The 18,833-nt window shown below is 43.8% G+C and overlaps 1 protein-coding gene across 6 annotated transcripts in view; it reads left to right on the top strand.

Annotated features, from left to right (window-relative positions):
• GVQW3 (GVQW motif containing 3) overlaps positions 1 to 18,230 on the top strand; it is a 30,079-nt gene extending 11,849 nt beyond the window's left edge. For 2 of the 6 annotated variants that reach the window (XM_073808421.1, XM_073808419.1), the window contains exons 2-3: positions 3,683 to 3,760; positions 3,988 to 6,420. Coding sequence is in view for 1 of the 6 variants with exons in the window: in XM_019948804.3 (XP_019804363.1) it covers positions 6,280 to 6,564 (285 nt within the window). In the remaining 5 variants the exon portion in view is untranslated. Of the gene's footprint in view, positions 1 to 3,682; positions 15,546 to 18,039 lie in introns of those variants that run through there. The other 4 variants (XM_073808420.1, XM_073808418.1, XM_073808422.1 and 1 more) reach the window with 3 other exon arrangements.
• The last annotated feature ends 603 nt before the right edge of the window (positions 18,231 to 18,833 follow it).

The raw sequence follows: 18,833 nt of genomic DNA, 5'->3' as shown, positions 1-18,833 counted from the left end.
ATGCATTCTTGTAACCAACATACAGCTGGATTTTTAAGAATCCAATCTGAGAATCTTTGTCTTTTCTTAAGCGTGTTTACATTTCTTCTACTTATGACCTATTGTGGATATTTTCCCCCTTTGTTTTGTCCTTTGCCATGTGTTTTATTTGCTTTATTCTCTTACCCTGCCCTCTTTTACTTTGGTTGTTTTCTTTACTCCCTTTTTTGCCTCACTAGTGGTTTGGAAGTTATACATTCTAATTATATTCCTTCAGTGGGTGTTCTTATGTTATCAATGTGCATACTCAACCTAACATTGTTAAGTTAATCACTATCTTTAGCACACTGTGAAAATTTCAGGAACTTTAGAGTTCTTTAATTCTGTTCTCCACCCCCTCTATCTTCCACTTAATTTGGTTTTTAGTATTTTAGTTCCAACTGACTTTTAACCACTCACCCCCCCATTAGATGTTTTAACAACCAGAATTTATTTATATTTACAAACATGCATACCAATTTCTCTGCCTACCTTTCTTTAGTCCTTTCTTTTCATTGAAATATAGTTTGTGTACAATAAAATTCATCATTTTAAAGATACAATTCAATAGTTTTTAGCATATTCACAAAATTGTGCAACCATCACCACGATCTAATTTTAGAACATTTTCATTATCCCCAAAAGAAATCTCCCCATTCCTCCTATCCCTAACCCCTGGCAACCATTAATCTACTTTCTGTCTCCATGGATTTACCTATTCTGGGTGTTTCATATAAATGGAATCATGTAATATATGGCTTTTTGTGTCTGGCTTCTTTCACTTAGCACAATGTTTTCAATGTTCATCCATGTGGGAACATGTATCAGTCCTTCATTCCTTCTTATGCCTGAATAATATTCCCTTTTATGGATAAACCATATTTTATTTATCTATTCATTAGTTGGTGGACTTTTGAATTAGCTCCACTTTTTGGTATTATACATAAGGCTGCTACGTACATTTGTGTACAAGTATTTTTGTGGACATATGTTTTCAGTTCTCTTGGATATATACCTAGCAGTGTAAACCATTATTTCTTATATTCAGTGGTGTTTAGATGTTTAACAACCAGTTCTCATGTAGTAGGAGTAAGGGAGCCCTGACTTGTAGCATTTGTTGAGCTCTGAGGTGCAAATACTCAAGTTACCAATGTGACATCACTGAAATATAGAGAAGGAAAAAGATGCACAGCAGCACACCATTCTATAGTATTTCTACCATATAGATGTGGGAGATAATAACCTCAAGTGCATAGATAATAGAAAAATTGTAGTAAAATAATTAAGAAGTGATGCACTGTGAGGATTTTTTACCTTTATTTTGAAAGTAATTCGTTTAATTGCAAGTTTGTATAATTTAATTTTTAGCAATGACTGTGTTTTACAACCAGTTCTCAAAATTCCTTAAAATTTAACAGTTGCTCTTTGGGCTGATAAGAGCTGACTCTAGCACCTCACTTGCATCCCCCTCCTTACATCTAACTTATTTTTCTAGATTGAATTTTCTTCTTCCTTTTTTAAAAATAATTAATTAAAGAAACAAGTTTTGGCTGAGTTGGGTCTTCACTGCTGTGCACGGACTTTCTCTCATTGCGGTGAGCAGGGGCTACTCTTCATTGCGGTGTGATTGTGGTGGCTTCCCTTGTTGCGGAGCACAGCCTCTAGGCACGTGGGCTTCAGTAGTTGTGGCACACAGTAGTTGTGGCTCGCGGGCTCCAGAGCACAGGCTCAGTAGTTGTGGCGCACGGGCTTAGTTGCTCCGTGGCATGAGGGATCTTCCTGGACCAGGGCTTGAACCCGTGTCCCCTGCATTGGCAGGTGGATTCTTAACCACTGCACCACCAGGGAAGTCCCCACAGTCTTTATTTATTTATTTATTTATTTATTTATTTATTTATTTATTTATTTATAGTTGAATAGAAAAGAGGTTTCATTTAATTTTTTTATATCTTTATTGGAGTATAATTGCTTTATGATGTTGTGTTAGTTTCTGCTGTATAACAAAGTGAATCAGCTATATGTATACATATATCCACATATCCCCTCCCTCTTGACACTCCCTCCCACCCACAGTCTCTTTTAAATGGTTCTATTTTAACCCTTCTTCTCTCTAGTTTGTTGTGTTGGTTGACTCTCCATTTTGCTCATTTCTTTCCTCATGTGGTTTGATACTTTTCAGGAGCAGCTTCATCAGGGATTGTTTTTTCTAGTGGATTCTGCAAGCCCTGGATTGGTAAACATCCCTGCAGAGCTATTTTGAATTCACTTCAGCCTAAACCTAAGAATTTTAATAGGTCTTACTTCAGCCCTAACCTAAGAATTTTAAGGTCTGGACCAATGTTTCTGTTAATTTATCTCACTAGCTGTCTGCACATACAGGTAGAGTAAATTTAAACCTCCATATGCATTTGGCACCGATTGGGATTTCTGTTTCTCTTGAGTGCCATTTCTTCCCTTCCCAAGGCCTCTTCAGACATCAAGGTTCCTTGAACTTCTCTAACCTTGGGGTAGAGTTTTTCCAGTCTCCTTTTCATGGAAGGGGACAAAGCTTCCAATGTCAGAGCTGTATGCAAGGGGCTCAGTTCCAGCTTTCTCACCTGCCCAGGACTGGAGCCCCATCTCCTACTCCTTAGTGTTCGGTGGAACCCTGGCCTGCAGATCTCAGGAACTATAGCTAAGTGTGAAATCCTTGTGGCAGCTAAGGCACGTCACCTATGACCTGTTCTGGCTTTGAGCTTTTCATTTCTTTTTCATTTTTGATATCTGGGGATTTCTCTTTATTTTTTTCAAATTTGGCAATAAAAATATAACGTCTGTTATAGTTCATCCAGCATCTCTACGTGTCTGTAGCAGGGGGTGGGATGGGAAACCCATCTATATTAGGATAGTTGATCATGTTTCTGGAAGTTCCCAGATCAGAAGGAATCATTCTGTGAGAAAGACATTTATTGTCTTCATTTTTTAGATAAGAAAATGGAAACTCAGAATGGTTGTCCGAATTGCCAAAGCCATAAAACTTTAAATGGGGAAATGGGTTTTGTGTCCAGTCTGTTTGCAAAATCCCATGCAAGATATCTAGGCATCTTAAAGTTGACTTGGTACCTCTGGCTTCTCTCCATTATTAGCCTTTATGGATAATTCACCCCTGGCATTTTGCTGACTTAGACATTCCATTTCTAGGAATCTTTCTTAGGGAAATAGTCAAAGATGCAGACAAAGATTTATGTATACAGTTATTGATTTTATTTGTAAGACAGTAAAAAGAAGTAACTGGTCCAAATGTCCCACAATGAGGAAATTGTCAGGTAAACTGTGGTATACTCATTAAATGAAAATAATGCAGCCATTTAAAATGATGTTTTTGAAGAACTGTCAATGACGTGTTTATGTTCACAATGGAATAGATGCTAAAGCCAGACTATAAAACCAGATGCATTACATAGTCCATTTTTACTTTCTGTATGCTAAAAAAAGACTCAAGATATACTCAAAATGGTGCCAGTGGTTTTATCTGGGTGATGAAATAAGTGATTTAAAATTTTCTTCATTATACTTTTATATATACAATTTTTTATCATTATATCTATAAATATTACTTTCATAATTAGAAAAATATGTATGATGAAAATTACTTTTTAAGAAAAAAAGAAATGTGTTTTACTAGAGAGAAGAGATCTGTCCCCAAGGTGCTGATGGTTTGATGAAGGAAATGAGACACATACGCAAATAAATTCATTACAAGGTAATAAGGGCTATAATGGAGGGAAGGATTAGCTCTACCTGGAGTTGAAGTTGGGTGAAAAGAGGTAACATTTGTGCAGGGTCTTGAAGGATGAACAGGAGTTCTCTAGGGCTTTGTAAATTGTTAAGCACTATGTAAGTGTAAGTTAGTTTTTGGCCTTTATTATGACTGTCAAAGCTTACCTCATATAAAGCTCTCTTTCTTGTCTCTTTCTCATGCTCCCTGAGGCCCAGGATCCCTGGGACAGGAAGCAGCGGCAGTTAAACAGTCACACATCAGTGCTCCAGCAAGTGAACTGAGGTGCATCCAACTAAGAAGTAGATCCAGGACCAGAGGACATAAAATTACCTGGGAGCAGGGCCAGGAAGGTGCTGGTGGGTAAACAAGTTCCCCCTTATTTGCCATCCTGTGGAAAGGCTGCCTTTGCTTGGGGCCTCCACCCTGAGTTATAGGGCCATCTCCACCTGGGGGATGGTAAAAACTGAGAACAAGCATCACATATCAGTCCGTGATTTACACTGGCAGGAAATGGTGTGTCAGATGTCCTTACAGCCTCCAGACAGAGTGGAGTAGAAAGGAGGAGTGTGAGTGAGGAGACCCGGAAGGTTGGCAAGAGCTGATTTGTTTGGGAGAAAGTCTTAGAAGCTCAAGGTTGGAAGAGATTGAAAAGTTATCTTACTTAGTCCTCCTGATCCCCTCCCAACATCCCCATCACATTGTCATCCTTCTTGGCCTTCAGGGAGCAGCTCAGAGGCCACCTCTTCTGTTATCTCCCACCTCAATTCCTCCAGCCTATGCCTTAGGTATTCCTCGTTGTTCAATTTTATGAGAAAAAAATTCAATGCCCGCTGTGCACCAGGCTGTGTGCTTATGGTTCTTTGATTGCAGTAGGCCCTCCTGTGCCTCCTGTTGTTTATTTATTTATTCAGGCAACAAACATGTATTGAACACCTACACTATGCTAGGCAGTGTCCTAGACATTGTGATAGAGTGGAGAGAAAGACAGCCAAGATCTTGTGTTCTCTTGGACCTGTCATTCTAGTCAGGGAGACATAAAATAAACAAAGGAATGAATAAGAAAATACCAGGTTGGGCTTCCCTAGTGGCGCTGTGGTTGAGAGTCCGCCTGCCGATGCAGGGGACACGGGTTCGTGCCCCGGTCCAGGAAGATCCCACATGCCGCGGAGCAGCTAGGCCCGTGAAGCCATGGCCGCTGAGCCTGCACGTCCGGAGCCTGTGCGCTGCAACGGGAGAGGCCACAACAGTGAGAGGCCCGCGTACCGCAAAAAAAAAAAAAAAAAGAAAATACCAGGTTATAAATGTCAAGAAGTCCCCTTTGGGGAAATTTAGGGGAAGAACTTTCCATACAAAGAAAGCAGCTAACTCCAAAATCTCAGGGGATAACCACTGCTTGTTCTAGAAACAAAAAGAACACTGTGGTATTGCGCATGGAATACCCTTTTGTGCTTTATCTACAAACAAAAATCTTCTCATTTTTTAGGACTTAGCTCAAGCATCGCCTCTTCAGGCAAATCTATCCTATTTATTTTCCCTGAGTGAAAGTGACCACTGTCTCCTTTCCTCCCCACTGGCTCAGAGCAGACTTCTGTCAGCACACATGTAACGACTTGCCATTCTTACCATACTATAGCATTGCTACTCCCTAGTGGATCTCAGTCTTGTCAATGGCAGAACTTCATGTCTAAATCCCTAATGCCCATCACAGAGCCTGGCACAGAGTCTGTAATTGGTAAACATTTGTTCCTTGAATACATGAACTGTCATATAGCACTTTCTCAGAACCTCCCTGGTACCGCTTATTCAGAATTAGCAACCGTTTACTGGTCGGTGCCAGGTCCTGCACTGTGTTCTTTCAACTCTGCTACCTCTTATAAGCCTCATGGCAGCCAGGTGCAGTGTTATTATCCTATCCTGTAGTTAAAACTCAGAGGATCGGAGTGACTTCCATGGTGACTCAGAAATAAGAATCAGGGCTGAGATTTGAACCCAAGTCCTCTTGATGGCAAATCTCAATGCTTCATTTTCTGTGATGCACCCATCATGCATCAGTTCATTTGTGTACCCATCCTCTCCTTTCTCCTAGATAACCTTTTCCCTTAGGGAAGGATCTGTACTTGACACCATTCCATTCTGTATTCTCCATGACACCAGAACAGTGCTATGTATTTAGGACACACTCAACACAAATCTCTAAGGATGGAAAAGAAAGAATGAATGTGTAAATGAATACTTCACCCAAAACGGATCAACGACTGATATCAGTTCATGGGACGGTGATGCGCTGGAGGAAGAGATGTTTCTGAGCGAGGGACCTTCCCAGATACCTCTGCGCCCATATGGGAAAGCTGAGGGTACCATCTCCATGCTACAGCACTCATTCCTTAGAAATCACACCTTTCACTCAGTTGTACATCTCAGCAGGAAGCCAGGGGCACAAAGGGGAACATGCATGGCTTCCAATGAGTTGGGAAAATGAGGTTAGGTTTCGATTCAGATAGTTAATTTTTGTTTTCTGGGTCTGCACGGTCAATAAATTTTCAACGAGCAGTGATTCTGTTCCTCATCTTTCATTGCTTTATGGGACTTCAGGGAATGAAAGCATAACATCCTGCTTTCCCATAAGTTCTCTGGCCGCTAGCCTGGCACCAATTAAAGACATGTCCATGCAATTAATCAAAACCAATTTGGAAGCTCTCTGGCACTGCTCCTCTGACGTGCTGCCTGCTCCACATACAGTAGTTCCTCAGCTGCAGCGATGGAGCCAGGCATATAGGAGCTTTTGATGAACTGGTCATGCCAGCCCCAAGTGTTAACTGTGTCATCTGACATGACTAATGAGGTTCCCAACTTGATCTGTGTGAGCGGAGCAGTCCTGCTGTCTGGAGGAAGCTCGGTTTCCAAAGCCAGCCTGGGAAGAGGCTGCAGCGTGCAGGGTACACACTCCATCATGTCAGCTAGAGTCCTGGAGGCCTCTAGTGTTGGAGCTGAGAGTCGTCCATGGGGAGGCTCATGGAAACTGTGGGCCAGGCTCTGTGCTGGGCGCTGGTGGGAATGTGACCCGACTTAAACTTCTAGCTCAGCCTCCTCATTTTATAGACATGGAAGCCAAGAGCCAGCAAAAGTGAGGCGCCTGCCAAAGGCCTGAGCTGTGGGGAGAGAAATAAAGGAGAAGGCATGGATCCTACCTTTGAGGAGCTAAACCCCTAGATGAGCAAACAAACATGTGTGAGGATAACAAGTGGGGTCTGATGCAGGTACACCTCCTCAAGGGTTAAACTGTTGGTTTCCTTCCTTCATTCTGCAAACATTTATCAAGAGGAAGAGTCTGTGTTTTTGTCGCCTCTGCAATCCCAAGAGCATATGATTTGAAGTCAACAGGTCTGGGTCTGAGTCCCAGCTCTCCTTTGAGTTGATGTAATCTTGAGCAAATCACTTCATTTTTCTGAGCCTTGGGTTCCTCAGCTATAACACTGGGACAAGCCAAATATTGCCTACCCAGCCTACATCCTACAGTCCTTGTGAGACCCAGCAGAGTTAATGGGTGTAAAAGTATAAGAGTCCCTGCACACGTTAGTTATTATTCATATTACTACCCTCTCCAAGGACCCCTGGCTGAAATCTCTGCAATATGGATCCGCAGATAGCTTTAACTCTCTTCCTCTTCCAGCCCCTTTCAAAATGCACAGGAAAGAAAGGGATATAAAACCAATTGATCATCTGCCCACAATCTCAACAGCTTTCCCAGAGAATCCATGACACAGGAAGACAAAGAACTCAGCCCTTGTAATTTAATGTCATTCCACACTTTGATTGAGCACCTACCATATAGCAGGCGTTGGCCACGCTGTGTGGGGAATCAGAGTTGGATAAGACATGCTCCTTGGCCACATTGAGAAGCTCGCCATTCAGTGGGAGAAACAGACATGGACACAAATAACTATAACATACTGCAGAAAAATACAATTGCCATAGGAAAGATACAAATCAAGTTCTGTGTGAGTCAGAGGAGGGAATGATTCATTCCCCAAAAGGAGATCGGGAAAAGTTTCATCAAGGACGTGGTATTAAAGGATAAGCAGGGTTTAGCTCTGTCAGGAAGCACCAGAAAGGGTGCTCTAGACTGAAGGAACAGCGTGGGCAAGTGCATGAAATCATGATAGGAATGGTGATCTAGAGGACAGAGTAAAACTGAGTGAGATAGGGAGTGTGAGCATGAACAAAAGAAGACTCGCTGGGCCCCAGCTCTGAAACCCAAGCATGGATGTTGCTGTTTCACTGTTCTCTTTGCTGGCTGAGGTTACCTTGGCCTCTGTCCCTCAATCAGAGAGAATCCTGTACTGGCTCTTCCTCCAGCAAGGCCAAACTCAAGCCCCAGGTGGGAGAGCCAACAACAAAAATGAATGGGGAACAGCAACGACCATCAGATACAAAGTGGCCTGGACTGGGAAGCTCTGGTCACAACCATACATCCCTGGCCCAGGTGAGAAGGTCACATAGATGCAGCCATGACACCAACATCTGAAGCATGATGGCAAGGACCTGAGGCCTCTTGGCATGGGTCACACACTACATTTCTCTCCTTTCCTCCTTTGTTCAGAAGAAGCCAACTTCTTCTTTATGTGTGTTGCTGTCAGAATGGTTTTGGAAGGCCAGGAGCTGCAGCTGGGCTCCAGGCATGGCCATGGGCCACCCCAGCGACTCATATTTTCTCCATGTTTCCATTTTTCATTGTAAATTGGTGTTTTTTGTTTTTTAATATTTATTTATTTATTTATTTCTGGCTGCATTGGGTCCCCGTCGCTGCACACAGGCTTTCTCTAGTTGTAGTGAGCGGGGGCTACTCTTCATTGCAGTGCACGGGCTTCTCATTGTGGTGGCTTCTCTTCTTGTGGAGCATGGGCTCTAGGCACATGGGCTTCAGCAGTCGTGGCTCTCAGGCTCTAGAGCACAGGCTCAGTAGCCGTGGTGCACGGGCCCAGCCGCTCCGCAGCATGTGGGACCCTCCCGGACCAGGGCTCGAACCCGCGTCCCCCGCATTAGCAGTCAAACTCCTAACCACTTCGCCACCAGGGAAGCCCCGTAAATTGTTTTTTTATTGTGCACATAATACAGTGATAAGAACAGAAACCTCAAAACTAGGAGAAAGAGATAACCCATTCACACATTATCTGTTTCCATTTCTTTTTGCCCCTTCCTGCTGTTGACTGTGAGCACAATTTTGGGGGGCAGCTTTGATCACTGATACAATTACATATTCTTATTGCTCAGCTTTGTAAGCAATAAGAATATGTCATCATACAGCTTTTTCCATTTTGCTACTTACCGCCAATCTCTGGTGTCCACACAGTCTTGGCCCTGTTACCCCAAGACTGAAGAAAGATGCCAGGGCCATGTAAAAAGGGATGCCCCATAGATAACGTGGTGGTTGTTGACACTTGCCGTCATGGTGCAGAGGAAAGCACTGACTGCTCTGCCATCACATAGACTTGGGGTGGAATCTACGTCGAAGCTAGATAGCCCTGGGCAGATCGCTCCATTCCTTTGAGCCTCAGGTCCTTGTCTGTAAAATCGGGTTGGTATTAGTACCACCCTCATAAGATTGCTATTGCTGTGAGGATTAAAAGAGATACCAAAAGGCAAATGCCCCATAATGGTGGCTGCCTTGCCTGTGCCCTTGCTGGGACTGGCCTTGGGTCCACTCTGCTTCCACCCTTCTTCTCCTGCCCACATTGGACCTTCTCCTCTCCCCTGAGCCCAGCAGGCCTCCTGGGTGAGTTCACCTAAATTCTGACAAGCACTCCAGTCTGTGTATTTTTTATTATTATTATTATTATTATTATTATTTTGGCTGTGTTGGGTCTTCGTTGCTGTGCGCGGGCTTTCTCTAGTTGCGGTGAGTGGGGGCTACTCTTCGTTGCGGTGTGCGGGCTTCTCACTGCGGTGGCTTCTCTTGTTGCGGAGCACAGGCTCTAGACGTGTGGGCTCAGTAGTTGTGGCTCGCAGGCTCTAGAGCACAGGCTCAATAGTTGTAGTGCACGGGCTTAGTTGCTCCGCGGCATGTGGGATCTTCCCGGACCAGGGCTCGAACCCGTATCCGTTGCATTGGCAGGCGGATTCTTAACCACTGTGCCACCAGGGAAGCCCTGTATTTATTATTCATTGGATGAATGTGCCATCTTTTACTTAGGTAGTCTCCTCTGATGGAAATGTTGGTTGTTTTCCAATTTTTTATTGTTTCCAATATTGATGTAATAAGTATCTTAATGTATATTGCTTACTCCATCCTTTAAAAAAAGTATTCCTTAAGAACAATCCCCAGGAAAAGGATCACTAGAACAGAGGTTAGAAACATCTGAACAGCTTCTGATGTATATTTCCAAGTTGATTTTCCAGAAGGTTTGTACCTGTTATTCCGCCACCAGCTCGAGAGAGAGGACCACTTGGACTACATTACAGGCTCTTGGATTCTGGCCACAGACTCTCGTTACTGCTCATTTTTCACCATTTTCTTCCCCAACGTCTTTCTTTCTTTCTCGCCTCCCACACTGCAGCCACACAGGACAACTCAATATCTTCCCTCCAAAATAATGCTTCCATGCTTTTGTGCCTTTGTACTTCCTATTATTTCCCATCACCCTTGCCTGAGAATATCCTTCCCTTAACATACCCTCTCACCACAGAGCTCATCTTTTGTGGAACCGGGAACTTCTATACTATCTTTAAGACTCAGCTCAAATACCCCTTCTTTGTGAACTAGTTCCAATCTTCCTAAGTGGAGTAAGTCACTCTTGCCTTATGTGGTGATTGGAGGGACCCTTGGCATCCAAGTGCTCACCAAGAAACTGTCATCCTCTAATCCCAGCTTACACGCCCAAATCTGTGTGAGTCTCCTCCCTCTCCCCCTCTCTCACTCTTTGCACCAGGCAATTACCAAGTTATGCTAATTCATATCCTAATTATAATTTTGCATCCACTTATCTCTCTCATTGCCATCACCATTGACCATCACCTCTCATCAGGATTCCTGGAATAGTCTCCTAAAAGAAAAAAAAAGTAATATGTACATGGTTCAAAAGTCAAATTTTCTTTAAAGCTTATGATAGAAAACAGTAGATTCTTGTCTCATCTCTCCCACACCAAGCCCTTCTTCTCAGAGACAACTAGACACTTTCAACTCTTCCAGCTGTTTCTTTTGGTATTTACTTCTGTTTTCCAAATAATATAGCTCTACTGTTATTTCTTGATTTTTAAGTTCAGACATTATATATTGACTTTGAACAATGGAAGATTTCTCTAACACCACTTCCCTGCCTATCTTCCAATATAATTATATCACAATTTTGGGTTACATCATTCTGTGGTATTTACATATTATGACCAGGAGTACCATTAAAAATATTTGCCATCTGAGATGCCAGCATTCCCTCCAGGACTGCTATCTCTCGGGGGTGAGGTCTGAGCCTGCTGGGGGAAGGCGGAACATTCAGGAATGGGGGTTGATATGTGGGAGGTGGGGCAGGCTGGCCACTGGCTAGTAGCCGGGTGTCTCTGGATGGTTCCTATGCAGGGCTCCCTGGGCCCCGGTAGGTGTAACAAGCAGTGCTGAGTTAAGCCTTCTGGGGAAACCAAAGGCAGTGCCCAGGAGGGGCTGTAGGCTGCTGACTGACACGGACACTTGACGGATCCAAAGAGATGCTGGCCTTTCCAGCAGGGTCTAGAGCCCCAGTCTGTGCCAGGTATTGTCTCTGTAGTTGTGGATCCTGAGAAGGTTCAAGGAGTTTTAAGATGGGGGGCAAGGGCAGCTGGAGCAGTGGCAGTGGGGTACTCAGGGAGCTTGGGGTAACTACTATTGATATTTACTAACCAGTATAGAAAAGTGTCAAAACGTTAACAACTTATAAAGTCTAATATAACTAATAGAGTTCTGTTGACCCTGATTACAGCTATGTAAATATTATTCATAGTCAAGCTGTGCAGGGCTGTGTGATAGCATTTCCATTTTTGCCAAGATTTTTCCTGGAGTTTTTCCAAGAGTTAATAATTGCCTTGTTTTCTTTTGCTTAGTTTCAATATACCCATCACTAATAAATCTTCTCCCAAACTCTTTGGTAGAACAATATGATTACCAAATCCATCAAGTAATTTCTCACTTTCAGCTATATCCCAGGCACTGTGCTAGGCACTGGGAACTCAACTGTGAACAAGAAAGACATGGTCCCTGCTTTCATTGAGTTTAAGTCCAGCAAGGGATCAGATATAAGTAATTACAGTAATTTTAAGTGTCACAATGGGAGAAGTCTGGGTTCCTCTTAGAACACATAGCAGAAATACCTCACCCAGCTAGAGAGACAGGAAAGATTTCAGACCTTAAGAATGGATGGAAACTATTCATTTAGACAGTATATATTTACTGAGGGCCTCTTACATGCCGGCCACTGTTCTAAATGCTGAGAACACAGTATCAAACAAGACAGACAAAGCCCCTGCCTTCCAATGGCTTACATTCTAGTGAGAGGAGACATAGTAAACACAGAAGATAATTTTCAATTGAAACAAGGACTATAAAATAAACAGGATGGGCTTCCCTGGTGGCGCAGTGGTTGAGAGTCCGCCTGCCGATGCAGGGGACACATGTTCGTGCCCCAGTCCAGGAGGATCCCACATGCCGCAGAGCGGCTGGGCCCCTGAGCCCCACTGAGCCTGCACGTCCGGAGCCTGTTCTCCGCAGCGGGAGAGGCCACGGCAGTGAGAGGCCCGCGTACCGCAAAAAAAATAAAAATAAAAAAAAAAATAAACAGGATGACTTGATGGCTGGGGCAGGAGGTAGGAGAGCTGAGGCTAGTTTAGACAGATTGGCAAGGTCATGGAAAGTCTCTCTGAGGAAGTGACATCGGACCTATATCTGAAGGATGAGAATAGCCAGCTATGTGAAGAGCAAGGGAGAGCGTGTTCCAGGCAGAAGGAACAGTATGTGCAGGATTTGAGGAGGAGCAATATCATAAGGTTTCAGGGCAGAACTGAAAGCAGTGCCATGTAGCTGGAACATAAAGGGCAGGGGGCAGTTGCTAGAGATAAAGGAATGGATGTGAGCTACAGGGTGGGATTCCTGGCGTCTCCTAATAATATTATTATTATTGATAAAACCCCTACTCTGCAGTTATTTGTCTGTTTGCTGTAAGATACATTTCCCCCCATCCTTTGCTCTCTTTAGTACTACAAGAAGTATAGGAACTCACAAATTATTTTTTAAGCCTCTCTTGCCAGATGGAAGGTATTGGCAGGAGACCGAAAGGCAGGAGGAAGGAAGAAGGCATCGTTTTGTCCTGCTTTTTGGTGGTGCCCCCAGCAGCGACACCCCTAATAGATCAGTTACCTACTGTGGGCTGGCTTCTCCCAGGGTGGCGGCACCCTCTTCATGTCCCTTTTTCTCTTCTAACCCTCCTAAGCCCTTTCTTCCTTGGTTTACTCCCATATGCTTAACAATTTCCTGTTTTAAATCCCTTTCTGCTTGAAATGATCTGGAGCAGTGCTGTCCCATAGAATGTTCTGTGATGATAGGAATGTCCTAATTGCGCTGACCAGTACAGTATTGACTAGGCGTATGTAGCTACTTGAAATGCGGCTAGTGTGACTGAGGAACTAACTTTTTAATTACTTTTGATTTTAATAATTTAAATGTAAATAACCACATGCGGTTAATGGCTACAGTACTGGACAGCACAGACCTAGAAGGATTTGTTTTTCTGACTGGAAAAACACTGGCTGATACAGTAGTTGATATGGAAAGTGGTTGGGAAACTGACCCTCAGAGATGGGACTCTGGGATTGTTATACGACCTGATTGGGCTTGAATTCAGCTATAAGGTCTTTGTCAGTGGAAAATGGGATACTGGTCAGGGAAGAACCCCAACCTCATGGAAGATGGCAAGCAGTAACAAGACTCCAAGTTGGCTTGCTACACTCCAGAGGTCCCCAAAGTAGACAAGTTCAGTGGATCAGAGAAAGACTGTATTTCACAGCACTGCAAAGAGCAGGAACAACAGCATGGTACAGCTGGTTTCCTTGCCCTCAATTCCTATGGGGCAATGCAATGGGCCCAGATGGCAGCTACACATGCAATGGGGTTGCACTGTCACTGAGGAGCCCTGGACAAGGGCTCAGAACCTTTTACAACAAGCAACCAACAAGCCAGTCTCCTTCCCCAAGGGAGTGAGTGAATGGTTGTACAAAAGTCATGCTGTGGTCACCTTGGTCTACTTAATTGCCTTTGAGACTAGTTACAGAAATGACCCAGGGTCCAAGCATGGTTAGGCCTTGCAGTTTGGCACGCTCAACAAGGGTGTACAGTGGGCTTCCCTGGTGGTGCAGTGGTTAAGAATCTGCCTGGCAATGCAGGGGTCACGGGTTCAAGCCCTGGTCCGGGAAGATCCCACATGCCGCGGAGCAACTAAGCCCCGGCACCACAACTACCGAGCCTGCGCTCTATAGCCCGCGAGCCACAGCTACTGAGCCCGCAGGCCCAGAGCCCGTGCTCCGCAACAAGAGAAGCCAGTGCAGTGAGAAGCCCGAGCACCGCAACGAAGAGTAGCCCTTGCTCGCCATAACTAGAGAAAGCCCGCACACAGCAATGAAGACCCAACGAAGACCCAACACAGCAAAAAATAAATAAATAAAAAACAAGGATGTACGGGGACCCTTGGGGCCCGTGGTGGACTGCCTCTTCCAGTAATTAGTAATCCATGACATGTAACAGCAAGGGTTACTTAAACTATCACCTGTGAAATTAAACAAAAAAATGAAAAAAAATTATTACCTGTGAATACCTGGGATGAAATGCCTATTCAAGGCCAGTCTTTGGGAGACCAGATTTCTGCTGAAATGACTATTGTGGTGGGAATTGTGACTACAAGGATTTTGAGACAGGTTGGCTGCTTCTGACGGCACCAGGAGGCTTATTGGAAGAAAATCACAAGCTCAGAGTTCTACACTCTCAGTTCTAGGCACATTAAGAGAAATGGAGAGCTTCTACTATGGCTTGAAAATAATTTTTTTACCTATTACAACTTCAGGACTAATATAATTGAAAATCAGACTCAAACTTTGATCCTGTGGCTGCCCAGTTATAATGTTAGTGGAAGTCACAGGTTCCCCGGGTTTCTTTGATGAAAGTTAGGGCATGAATGAGAAGGAATGGAATCCTGAGACATGGAATGGAGACATTTGGTTTCATTCAGACAAATAGGAGAATCTAAAATGCCTAAATCCTCCTGAGATCCAGAAAAATAAAAAAGCTTATGGGTCTCTTTTCTATCGATCTAATTTCTTGGGTAAGTATGAGAAAGTGATCAAGTTTTTTTAAAAAATCAATCCTTACATATAGATGTGTGTGTGTGTGTGTGTGTGTGTGTGTGTGTCATGAGACAGAAAGAGAGGGAGAGCAGAGAGAGAGCACACGTGTGCATAAAGGCATCTGTACCCCCCTAAGACCATTTAGGATCCCTGTGTTTGAAGATGGAATGTAGAAACTCAAAGCTGTTTCCAAGTCAGAAGAATCTAGGTCTCCTCTCCTCAAATCACTTTCACTCCAGCCCTGCCTGTTAGCATAATAGAGGCAGGCAAGGTCCACGTGGAAACACAAAATTCCCAATCATAAATCTATCAGACTTAGAAGCATTCACAGCCTCTTGCCAAGTCTGATTTCAATCCTCCTCTTGAGGGCCTACATTTTCCCTCTCCCATTTGTTCTACGCTTTTATTGTTTGTTTATTGAAATGCTCCACTTGCTGGAAGGCTCCCAAGGAAGTAAGTCATCATGCTATATTTTGTGGTTGGGATTCTGGGGGTGAAGAGGGAGGGAAGGTGAATGTGGTGCTATGTCGGGCAACTTCAGTGGAAACTGCAGAGCTCCCCTTCACTGATAAGACTTCAGTGCAGTGATAACACTTCAACACGCTACTCATCAGAGGGTAGAGCAACGAATAAGTTAGGGAACCCTGCCCTCAACTAATGGTCTTACAATCTCGTGGTAAAGATTGAGAAGAAAAAGACAGTTACAAGTTATCAATCCAGGGAGATCAGTGCAATGATAGAAGTAAGTGCAAGGTGCTTCCGGATCACTTGAGTTGTGAGTAGGAGGTAGAGAAAGAGGGGGTGCTTTCCTGAACCTCATCCTGAAGGATGAGGAGGGGTTTTCCAGGCAAGCCTGAGAGTGGGGTTGGCATTGATTCCGGCAGAGGAAGTAGCATGTGCAAAGGCTTGGAGAGGAGAGACAGTGTGTCTGTTCAGGGACGGCAGGTCATCACAAGAGACCAGCGACCAGAATTTGAAGGGAAAGTGATGAAAGATGAGGCTGCGCAGGTGAGCAGGGACACCTGTTCTGAAGGAGTTTTAGGTGTATGAGTGACACGGTCAGCTTTCTCTGTCAGAAATGTCATTGGAGAATGGCATGGGGGCCAGAGAGACCAGTCGAGAGGCTGCTGCATTACTCCAGGCCGCATTACTCAGAGAGATGTTGGAGGCTTGAAACAGGGTGGTGGTAGTGGGAAGAGAGAAGCATGTAACGACTTCAGCGTTATTTAAAAGGTAGAATTGACAGACATTAGTAACCTATTAGACATGAAGAGTGAAAGAGAGGGAAGGGTGGAGGGTGAGCCCAGGTTTATGGCCTGGCTAACTGGACGTACTCATAAGTGTGAACCAATGGAAGGTTCAAGCAAGTGCTCTCAGAACTCAGAGGCTAAAGAGACCGCTGTGGGGAAGGATGTGGAACGTGTGGTTAGTGAGGGTCACTGCCTTCAAATGAGCAGGGTAAGAGGGAAAGATGGGTCAGTGGAAGAGTATGGGGCTTTGGCATCAGAGATACATGGGTTCAAATCCCTGCTCTGCCATTAACTTGCTTTGAGATCCACACTAAGTTCTTATTCTCTGAGCCTCAGTATCATCGTGTGTAAAAATTAGGCCAAGGCTAATTTCTACCTCTACTGGGAAAATTTAGTTTGTAAAAGTATAAGCATTGGACTTGGGTTAATTATCACTGTCTTCAAGTGCATATGTGCATGAATTCACCTTCTGTAGTCAATCAGCAAACAGTTATTGAGTACTTACAAGAACACAGGCACCATTTATTAAGCTTCACCCAATTGGACAAGCATTATGTACAGCTACCATCTAATTTAATCTTTACCATAACTCTAATGGATATTACATGATCATCCCCATTCTACAGATGAGGAAAATGATACTCAAAGAGAAATAAAGAGTTCTGCCTAAGGTCACACTGCTAGTAAGTAATAGAGCTGGGATGGGAATCTGGATCCGACAAAGCTATAGTCCTAAGTGCCGTGGAGAAGATGATTCTTGCCCATCAAGCTCCCCTCCTAAGCTGAGGACTCAAGGCCAAAAAGTGAGATCTACTCTTGGTGGTAAATGGGTTGTTAATCTTAGGCCATCAAACCCTTGAGTAGGGGAGGCCTCTAGTGCCCTCTAGGGGCAAGGGCACCAGCACAGTGGGTCACTTAGCAGAATCATTGTCTTAACTGGGTCTCCTGACACAAAGGCATACGTAACTGTTCCTGAAGGATTAGGGCTGGCAAATTAACATGCACAATCACAACTATAGAACATTAAATTTGAACTGGTTCTAGTGCTCTAGTGAGGTCATCCCAGGAACCTTTGTTGAAGATGGTCAGCCTGCTGCCCAAGTCCTCTGGCAATAATTATGTACCACTACAATAAACAGCTACATTTACTAAGCACCTAAGGCTTTACATATGCCATCTCATTTAATTTTATAACCATCCAACAAACTAGAAACTTGGCACTCTAGGAGATATGTGACTTGAATAAGTTTGCACAGCTAATAATAATAAATAACAACAATAGCTAACATATATTTAATGCTTACCATGTGCCAGATTCCATGTGGTAACAGACACTGTTGGCTGTCTACATAACAACCATCCCACTCCTTCTCTGCTCACAGAATCCTAGTTTTGTCCAGATATCCATCCCTAAGGAAAGGGGACTCTATCTCCAGTATGACTGGCCAAGCCAATCATGGTGATTCTATCCCTTTTGTCAGTGATTGGATTAAAGGTAGGCTTGTGACCCAGCTCCAGCCAAAGATGTGAGAGGAAGTAGCATATATAGACTTCTAGGAGAGAGACAGTGTGTTCTGTGATAACACCAGGGAAAGGTTTTCTTACTCTTAAAAAGAAAACACAAAAGAGATGATCCTCTTCTACTTTTGCATATTGTAGTGGATGTGATGTCTGGAACTGTGGCGGTCATCTTATGTTCATGAGGAAGGCCAGCCTAGGAAAGCCTACAAGCTGAGGTTGGAAGAGCATAAAGACGGAACAAATCTGAGTCCTTGAAGAATAAACCAATCCTGGAACTTTCCTACTTCTAGACTTCTTGTTTTGTGAGATAATACATTTTCCTAATTGTTTCAGCAATTTTGAGTTTTTATTTGTTACTTGCAGCTGAAGACATTCTAGCTGATACACATGTACTTTATCATTTGTCACCAAAAATCAATGAGGCTGGTGTTATTGTCCCTATTTTACGTATTAGAAAATGAAGGCTCAGAGAAGTTGAGTAATTTGTCCTTAGTCACAGAGATGGGAAATGGTAGAATAGTATCTGAACCTAGCTCTGCCTAACTCCAGAGCCAGAGTTCTTAACCACATCATACTATGCAAGACAATGAAAACCCAACGTGGTCTGGCTGGCTCCAAAGACCAGGATTGTTCCTCCACATTTCATTGCTTCCCAGTCTCTGGGATGAAATTCTCAGAAACTTGAATCCATGATGTGTGGTGCTTAAGATATGCTGGCACCCATTAGGAAGAGGAGGGGCAGCCACAGGATGCAAGGCAGTATGGTTGCAATTGAAAGGGACCCAGACACATGTATTGGTTTGGTCTGAGTCCCCTGTTACCAGCAGACTGGGCCTTTTCTGCCACTGTGGCTTGAGAACATCTGTTGTAAGGGATAGCCTGGCCTCCAACAAGACACAACTGGGCTAACTCTAATGCTTTTGTATATAAAA

Source organism: Tursiops truncatus, chromosome 8 (genome assembly GCF_011762595.2).
Source record: "Tursiops truncatus isolate mTurTru1 chromosome 8, mTurTru1.mat.Y, whole genome shotgun sequence".
NCBI lineage: Eukaryota > Metazoa > Chordata > Mammalia > Artiodactyla > Delphinidae > Tursiops > Tursiops truncatus.
The sequence above is the reverse complement of the archived record's forward strand: the minus strand, read 5'-3'. Positions and strand labels throughout refer to the sequence as shown.